At 44.4% G+C, this 9,510-nt stretch overlaps 1 protein-coding gene across 2 annotated transcripts in view; it reads left to right on the top strand.

Moving 5' to 3' along the window:
- VPS53 (VPS53 subunit of GARP complex) overlaps positions 1-9,510 on the top strand; it is a 42,849-nt gene that overhangs the window by 19,828 nt on the left and 13,511 nt on the right. For both annotated transcript variants that reach the window (XM_042442649.1, XM_042442650.1), the window contains 8 exons: positions 2,783-2,869; positions 3,682-3,797; positions 4,887-5,006; positions 5,730-5,808; positions 6,245-6,388; positions 7,272-7,414; positions 8,113-8,254; positions 9,355-9,456. In XM_042442649.1, coding sequence (XP_042298583.1) covers positions 2,783-2,869; positions 3,682-3,797; positions 4,887-5,006; positions 5,730-5,808; positions 6,245-6,388; positions 7,272-7,414; positions 8,113-8,254; positions 9,355-9,456 — 933 coding nt within the window. The remainder of the gene's footprint in view (positions 1-2,782; positions 2,870-3,681; positions 3,798-4,886; positions 5,007-5,729; positions 5,809-6,244; positions 6,389-7,271; positions 7,415-8,112; positions 8,255-9,354; positions 9,457-9,510) is intronic.

Below are 9,510 nucleotides of genomic sequence, written 5' to 3'. Positions count from 1 at the left end.
GTTTCAGGCTGCGGTGGAATTCGTCCTCCTCCCCGGGGCTGATGGAAAAAGGGAAAACCTGTTGAAATGACCATTGCGATGCCTTTTCCCTTTCCACTGGAGAGGGAAGAATAGATACTCTGTTTGTTCTAACAACCTAATTAAGAATTTCTGGGTCGGAGGCCTGAATCCTTAATTTATCTTCTCTCTTTCGCCCCTTTGCAAAGAAAAGAGACATTGTTTAGCCGGAGATGTGAGCCCTAGTCAAATTATGGAGCCTTGGATGCAATGAAAACCTGAGAATGAGATCTGTGTTCCCTCCTTCGCCCCTTTTTTGGGCGCGCTAGAGCAACGCCCGCCGAGGCTGCCCCTGGTTTCGTTGGACTACAAACCCCAACGTCTCTAGCAGGATGGGATTTGGAGTCCACCAAGGAGAGCATGAGACTTTCTCTTTTTTAAAAGGACGCCACACTTGCATTTTCTTCCCAGTTTGCAGAAAAGGCCTTCAAATAGCTTCCCTCTTCTTTGCTCCCCTACTTTCCGGCGGTGCATTATTGCGTTTTGGGGGATTATTTGGTCTTGCTCAGAAGGTTTTTCCTTTCTTGCAAAGGACCTGTCTTGCTCATGACCCTCTTTGCTGGGGATGAAACTTTGGCAGAGCATTCCTAGCCAGGGTGGGACGCAACTGGTCCAGACGTTGGCTATTTTGGATTGCCATCTTCATCGCCGCTGTTTTCCCTGCGGATGGTTAGTCCAGATGTTGGGGATGGGAGCTGGCCCTACTTTTGTACCAACCCTTCAAGGTGCTTTCTCGCTTCCATTTGGTCGTCTTGCTTGTTCAAGCATCTTTGATATTTGGGGGGGGGGGGATTTCTCACTTTGTTCCTTGGAGGAGAGTTTTACTTGCTGCGGACAACCAGAAAAATAGCTACTATGATCTTGGAAAAGGAGGAGGTCTTGGAAAAGTTAATCTTTTCCTCCCTTGCAGCAAACAGAGAGGAGACAAGCTCCACATGCTCTAAGATGCTCAACTGTTTATTCAGCGTTTGTTCGGTGTTTAAAAAGCCCAACGCGTTTCGGCCACATTAGGCCTTCTTTGGGGGCCTTTGAGAGAAATCACTGGAGTTACAACCACTCTCCAAATTACAGAACTATAGAGATAAAGGGTCACCGGCTTTGAAGAGTTACTTTTCAGGGCTATAAGTTAAACCTAGTCATTTTTTGTGGGTTTTTTGGACTAAGTGGCCGTGTTCTGGAAGAATTTCTGCCTATTTTGCCTGCATCTCTGGGAGGCATCTTCAGATACCTCTGAAGACGCCAACCGCAGATGCTGGTGAAACGTCAGGAATAAATTCGTCCAGAACGTAGCCACGTAACCCAAAAACCCCACAAAACATTACAGATGCTGGACGCGAAAGCCTTTGACGTCACAAAAACCCAGTCACTTTCCCAAGCTCAAGGTACAGTGTTTAAAAGGTAACTTTTGCAACTAACTCTGGATCAAAAGCATTCCTGAAAGTGGTCCAGGGCATCTCCTTTTCTTTTGAAAAACCATGATGAAAGAATAAAATAAAAACAGTATGTGGAGAGATCTTGTAGCAGCTTTGAGACTCACTGAAAGAAAGAAATTGGCAGCATGAGCAAATGCACCTGAGGAAGTAGACTGAAGTCTATGAAAACTCATGCTGCCAACTTCTTCATTTCAGCTAGTCTCAAAGGTGCTACAAGATCTCTCTACTTACTGATTCTTACAGACTAACACAGCTATATCTTGAAATAAAAATAAAATAGCCTAATTTTTAATAATAACAATGATAACGATGATAAATTTGATTCCCAGCTTAATTCCTCTGTCTGTTTAAAAGGCCAGATGAGATTCCGAGTCTCCTTCCCTACAAAAGCACAATAACTACTTTTCATCCTCGTCCTCGAATATTTGGGGATCATGGCATGCCAGGATGGAACAATGTGGGGCATTATTTCAAATAGCGGGGAAATGGCAGTGTTGAGAGATGTTTCCTTTCTTTACTGTTGGCAGCTGTGAAAACTGAGCGCCACGAGGCGTTTAGCAAGGTCTTTTCTAGCAGGGCCAGCTGTACTATTCGGCGGAGGGAGGAATCTGTCTCAGGCAGCAGATTTTGGGGGATGACCCCTTGGCTTGAGTTACACACACACTACATATTCCATTGGGTTTGAGGATGCTTGGCTTGTCCTTGCAACCCTTAAACGCGTCTTGCTGCCCTTGGGTGCAATAGACGTAAGGATGCCAGCTTGAAAACCGGACAGGGCTCCTGCACCTTTCATGGTTATGTGGAAGAGGGCATTTCAGCAAGTGTTGCTTGCCATGGAACCAGGCAAGAAAGCAACATCTTCCGAGATTCCCTCTTTTGCGGTTGTTGTGTGCCTTCAAGTCACTTCTGATTTCACCTCCAAACTACCTTATTCAAACACCAGTTGAAACAATTGCACTGTGTATTTATAAGGAAAGGGCTTTTAATAATATACTCCACTGGTCTTTTTTGATGGATATGTTTGCGTTGGTTCTAATTCTGTGGATGCTTTAGTCACATTTGCACAGTATCTTGGTGTGCATAGATATTTTGCATTGTATTTGTTTTGCGTTTTTTGCAAGCCAATGTTGTTGTTGTTTGGTGTGCCAACTTTGCAGCCAATGTTGTAGGCTGTTGCTGTTGTTATGCAAGAGGCAATGCCATCTGGGCTAGGCGGGTTTGAAGCCATGATTCCTCCTGGAGATGGAAACTCAGTTTAATTTCTCCCTTGCTCCTTTCTTTCGTTCCTGCAGGCTCTTGAGGAAGCTCAAAAGGCCATCCAGCAGCTCTTTGGGAAAATTAAAGACATCAAGGACAAGGCGGAAAAATCAGAGCAGATGGTAAGTTGGCGACAATTGGTCGACTGCGAAACTGATCATAATAGTAATGACGCAAGGAAACGGTAATAGTAATAATAATGCAGTTCATACAACAAGATTGCTCAGACCGAATATGAGACGGGTCATGACAAAATGGCTGCAAGGCTACATTGGCATCCGTGCCGCAAATAGAAGTGTAAGTGTAAGCCCCCCAAACGTTGTCAAAAACACTGACATAAAAACCCTCTGGGTTTTTTAAGATTCAGACCGACGAAACTATTGGAACGTAATGTGCCAGACATGACTGTGGTTGAGGAAATTAAAGCTTGGATTGTAGATGTGGCGGGGGCAGAAGAATCAAAGACACAGCGAGGGAAAACGTTAGGCAATCTCCGGCACCTACTTGCGGAAATTCAGTGCCGCTGGGAAAAGAAAAAAACAGTTGTGGTTCCTGCTGCGATAGGTGCTCTGGGAACGTTTCCAAACGGAGCGACAAAACACTTGAATGAAATGGAGAGGATTACCCTGGCATAGATTACAAAAACGCTGCTTGAAAGGTGCCACATTACCCAGCAATATCTCACCTGTTCCTAGATTCTTGGGTAGAATGCAAATCCTTGCAAATGTAAATCATCAGCGCTATATAAATAAAGTCTAATAATAATAGGTCCAGGACTCCAGTTCGTAACAACTGGGAGACTGCCAAACCAGTAACTAATAATAATATAGTTTTTTGTGGGTTTTTCGGGCTATGTGGCTGTGTCCTCGAACGTTGTGCTTTGTCTGTTGAAAATGTGTTCATCACATTCTCCTTGTTGGAAAAATCTTGACAGGTTAAAGAAATCACGCGTGACATCAAGCAGCTGGACCACGCCAAGCGCCACCTGACCACCTCCATTACGACGCTCAACCATCTCCACATGTTGGCCGGCGGAGTGGATTCCTTGGAGTAAGCGCTTTGTGGAGCATAGAGAGATCTTGTAGCGCCTTTGAGACTAAGTGAAAGAAAGAAGTTGGGGTGGCATTTTGCTGGGAGATCACTGTCAAGTCGAAGGCTTTCATGACCGGCATCCATAGTTTTTTGTGGGTTTGGGGGGCTATTTGGCCATGTTCTAAAAGAGTTTATTCCTGACGTTTCGCCACATCTGTGGCTGGCATCTTCAGAGAATGGGCAACTGAACAGTCATGGGGTGCCTGCGGTTTGCTTGCTGCAGAAATGAGATCCTATTACAATGCTGAGAGAGAGCTCCAGGAGAGGAATGGGAATCTTCTCTGAAGATGCCAGCCACAGATGCTGGTGAAATGTCAGGAATAAACTCTTCTAGAACATGGCCACATAGCCCCCAAAACCAATAAAAACCAATCTGTATCACTTTACACAGCTCTTTCAAGATGTACGGCCGGGGTTACCATTTGCATCTTTCTACACGTTCTATCCCACTCCCTCAAATGTGTCATGTATGGCTTTCATATCGCTTTATCATCTGAGATGATTTGATATCCACAGAAACCTATACTAAAATATAAATCAGGTGCTGCCAGATTCCCCTTCCCAACTGTTTTCATTTTATTCTCAAAATTGTTTGGCAGGTCTAACCATCCCTGTGATCTTTTGGAGGAGGCAAAACTTTCCTCTCCAATGCATATTTCGGACTGTGCCCAGCAATGCTGAGATTTCAGCTATGGGCTGTTTAATATTTACTGTTGTTTCCTTTGGCAGTACGCTCTTTCTTTTTTGTCCCGCAATTTAATCTTGAGCAGATATTGGCTTGAATTCTCAGTCCCAGGTAGAACAGGCCCATGGAATCCATGCAATTTATCAAATGGTTGACTCACCATTCAGAAATTATTCAACAGGCCTATTTTAGTTGGGGTTACCAATACAATCCAGATGACAAATGGTGGTATTAAAGGGATGGGACACATCTGAAGGGCACCATCGAGGTGGAGAGGAAGGGAGGACTTGAACATTACGACTTCTGTCTGGAGTCAGTCATGCCAACCATCCTTCTCTCCTCCATCTTGACTATCGCTGTAGGGCCATGACCAGAAGGAGGCAATACGGGGAAGTCGCCAACCTCCTGCAAGGCGTTGTCAACGTCCTGGAGCATTTCAACAAGTATATGGGAATCCCACAGATCCGGCAGCTTTCAGAGCGGTAAGAGAGAAATTGTCCGTCTCCTGAAAGTTGACAGTAGCAGCAGCTTTTGGGGGACAGAGAAAGGTGGGGTGCAAAATACAGTATGCCAACCAGCTACGCAGCAGAGGAGCAAATGAGAGAGCCCTTGTAAAGTGTATATAGTAGAAGAATGTATAAGATTTCCAAAGTAGTGCATAGTACAATCTGGAACGAACTATGGCCTGTTACAGACTGCCAAAATAAAGCTGCTTGGGGTCTCTTTGGAGGTATGCTGTTTAAATGATGCGTGCATCCTAAGAATCCAGAAGCTGCACCAAAGTTGCACTCCAGTGCTTAGGAATGGAGTGTGGCTTTGGCACGACCTCCGGACTCTTAGGACCCATGCATCATTTAAATAGCATATCTCCAAAGAGACCCGAAGCAGCTTTATTTTGGCAGTCTGGAACAGGCCTATGTGTTTGTATTGTAGTTGTATTGTTTGCCACCCCAGGTCCTATTCGGGGGTAAAGGCAGAATATACTTCCAGTAAACAAATTAGGAGATAGGGCTCAAGTATGACTTCATTTCTCCTCGACGGTAGACTTGACTAAAGGACGCTCAGCCCTGGTTCTTGAGTGTCATTCTGCAGGCTTTTAATTCTCTTTTGGTGTAGCTCCACAGAAATTGCTCCAGGTTGCAAAATTTGGCACAGAAGATTGCTGCCCCAAACACTAACTTAATTCTGTGTTCATTCCTTTGTAGGGTGAAGGCTGCCCAGAACGAACTGGGGCAACAGATCTTGGCAGACTTTGAAGAAGCCTTTCCTTCCCAAGGCACAAAGGTATTCTTTGATTTAAGTAATCATTTTAAAATCCTAGTTCTTTCTTGCTCGCACAAGTCCTTTTTCTGAAAATGAACCATGCGGCTGTGCATGCGGCGGCGGAGATGAAGCCAGGTCTGTATTTAATGCACCTGCATCATCTCCTCCTCTTCCTCTTCTGTCATCATCTTCATCATCTTTATTTATACCCTGCCTCTTTTCCAAAACTGGGACTCAAAGCAGCTTACAAATCAAAGCAAGCGCAGCATAGCTAAGACTGTTCATCTGGCCCACCTTGCAAGGTGGTGGTTGTGAGGGTAAAGTGAGAAGGAGAAGAGGCTATTGTGAGCCTTTGTGAACGCTGGGGTATAAGTACTACTAATAAATAAATATACAATAGATTTCCATGTTTGAATTTTTCACCTGTTCATTTCTTTTTCCTTCTTCCTCTTGGTAGCGGGCTGGCGGACCCAGCAACGTCCTCCGGGATGCGTGCCTGGTTGCCAATGTCTTGGACCCCCGAATCAAACAGGAGATCATCAAGAAATTCATTAAGCAGCACCTCTCCGAGTACCTGGTGCTCTTCCAGGAAAACCAAGATGTAAGTTGGGGATCTCTAGTCTTAAAGTGCAACTTTAAAAATGAATACAGGCATACGCCACTTCACAAAGCTTTTTCTTACCAAGTCTATGACTTCCCAGCCCTTCTTTCCCTTTTCATCCTCTGTCTAGCTGGACAGTCTTGGACTGCCAGCATTGGGAGAATTGTGAAGGAGGGCTGGTGAAATAAACACAGATCTTCGGTGTTGGATTACTGGGCATATTAAAAAGATCTGTAAGTCTGGCCATCAAAATGGAAATCGTAAGAAAAGTGGAGGCTGGTGAAACAAAAAGGCATCCCTGGATGCACTTTGGCAGAAGCCCCTGGATACGGAGGTCTCTAGAAGGCTTTCTTGACCTGGTTGTTTCATTTCACACATGCATTTGGGTCATTTTGTATTACGAAATTGCCGAAACATGTCGACCGGCTCTCCTTTATCATGGTGTAGGAATCTATCCTTAGTCTTTCCATTATATTTCGGCCTCCGGTACCAAATTTTCTAAGAAGTGAGTCATGCCCAGGAGCACATCGACCTCAGTAACTGAAGTACACCTATAAATTATAAAACGGCAAAACCTGTTTTGTCCTGGAGTTGCCATACACATTGCTTTCCCAGTTGAGTGCATGAATAAAAGAACAAAGCGGGTTGAGGAGAGGATGCTCTGAGGATTGTATGGATTCTGGTGTCTTGCATGGGCCAGGTGAGAACCTTTGAGGTGGCAACTTGAACCCTGGAAAGGTCTGAGATTTAGGAGGACTCATCCTTCTTAAGAGCCAACCTCTTGGATGCCTCAGGCGTTAGGAGATTTTGGGATAATGTGGCATTTGTAAGGTGCACCATAACCTCCGTCGTGAGTCATGTCGCCATTCATGTTTCCCTGCAGGTGGCCTGGCTGGATAAAATTGACCGCCGTTACGCTTGGATCAAACGCCAGTTGGTGGACTACGAGGAGAAATATGGCCGCATGTTTCCGCTGGAGTGGTGCATGACAGAACGCATTGCTGTGGACTTCTGCCACATTACAAGGTGGGGACAGTGCTTGTGGTTGAGTGAGTCGCTTTCTCAGATCCGGGAAGCTCCATCGTATTGATCCCTCGTCCTCTTAACTTTGGGGTGGTGGAGTGGAGGGGTGTCTTTACCTGAAGCCCCCCTTTTAAAAAGTCAACCAACAACAGGTACAGGCCATAAAAAGAGTTGCTGTTATACTTAGAGTGTATTTACAGTTGGCCTTCTGTATCCACTGATTCTTTATACACGAATTCAACCATCCACTGCTTCCAAAAAATATAAATTCCCAAAAAGAAAATTTGATTTTGTCCTTTTTATATAAGGGACATCATTTTATTATGCCACTGTATTTAATGGGACTTGAGCATTACGGATTTTGGGATGTGGGGTTACTGTGCTTGATGTTGAAATAAGATCTGGTTAAAGGCTGAGTGAGGCCTAACTTAGGGCCCGAACAGACAAAATAAAGCTGCTTTGGATCACTTTGAAGGTATGCTGTTTAAATGCTGCATGTGTCCTAAGAGGCTAGAAGCCGCGCCAAAGCCACGCTCCAGGCCTAAGGACTAGAGCACAGCTTTGGCGCAGCTTCTGGCCTCTTAAGATGTGTTTGTCATTTAAACAGCATACCTCCAAAGTGACCCGAAGTAGCTTTATTTTGTCCTGTCTGTTCAGGCCATTAGTTTCCTACCTTTCTTCTCTTCCTTCACGCACCTCAGGTCGGAGCTTGCGAAGATCATGCGCACCCGAGCGAGGGAGATCGAAGTGAAGCTTCTTTTGTTCGCCATCCAGAGGACGACCAACTTCGAAGGTCTTCTATCCAAACGCTTCTCCGGCTGTACTCTCACTGACACCGTGGTGGTGAGCATCATTTCTTAAGGGAGATTTTGTCTCCATTAGGTTCTGAAGTTCATTCAGATTTATTCTCTGACTTTGCTGGCTTCTGCTGAGCGAACGAAGTGGACATATTCCCTTGCAAATGGGAATCCAATGTTTGTAAATCATAGAATCGTAGAATCATATGATTCTGTGTCGTCCCACAGCCAAGAAGGAATAATTTCAACATGTTTTTCTTTGCTTTGAGATCATCCTTGAAAACTGGATTGTTTGCCGATAGGGACCTGTGTGGTGTCAAAACAAAATGCAGGACTGTTTTTCCTTTCTTGCAATGAAAACGATAATTTTGGGGAAACGTTCCTGTGCAGAAAGTTGTGTCCTCTGCGCAGGAAGCTTGTGTTCCATGCAGAAAATGCTATTTCCTGCACACACAAAAAACAAGTGCATTTTTCACATGAAGTATTTTTTTATTGTAACCTGCCTCGATCCATAGGGAGAGGTGAAGTATTATTATTATTATTATTATTATTATTATTATTAAGTATGTCCCAAACTTAAAGGTTCTCATCCTTCCAGCCCCTCCCTGTCAAGGTTTTTCCACTTGTACGCAACCCATTTTTTGTTACGTTACTTAAATATTTTCAAATATTCTTTCCATGCCGTTGGCGAAAAAATGCGGAGGTTTGATTTGCAAGTTTGGATCCAACATGTCTTCTGTGTTCATATGCACAGTCTGCAGTCCAGCATCCCCCCAGCGTAGCGTACATGACCGCATGTGAAGATTTCTATGCGCAAAACACCTTAATTTTTTTTTTGCATGTAAAGAGATCTTGCAGCACCTCTGAAACTAAATGAAATAAAGAAGTTGGAGGATGAGTTTTCGTAGGCTTCGGTCTACTTCCTCAGATGATGCTTTGTAATTTTGTTAGTAAAAAGCCACAATTGTTGGTTCAGAAGGTGAGTTGCCCACATTTTTGTGGTTGTTCCATTTTCTTGGTGGGGTTTCTGGATGTATTGCAACACCCTTTCCAGTTGAGAGATTGGGAAAAGCTTGCAAGTACTCTTAACCTCCCTATTCCTGGATTGTCTTTTCTGCTGAACAGTCTTCTGTTTTCTCTTACCAGAAAAAGGCTGAATCGCCTTTAGCCTCCACCAACCCTTTCTTGGAAGATGAGACCACACTGGAGGCGGATGAAGTCCTGTCAGAAAAGACCGATATTGACAAGGTAAGTCGGTTGGACATCGGAAGATGTCAATAAATCTTTCCCCCAAACGAGTGA

Source organism: Sceloporus undulatus, chromosome 11 (genome assembly GCF_019175285.1).
Source record: "Sceloporus undulatus isolate JIND9_A2432 ecotype Alabama chromosome 11, SceUnd_v1.1, whole genome shotgun sequence".
NCBI lineage: Eukaryota > Metazoa > Chordata > Lepidosauria > Squamata > Phrynosomatidae > Sceloporus > Sceloporus undulatus.
This window is presented reverse-complemented; position numbering and strand designations above follow the sequence as displayed.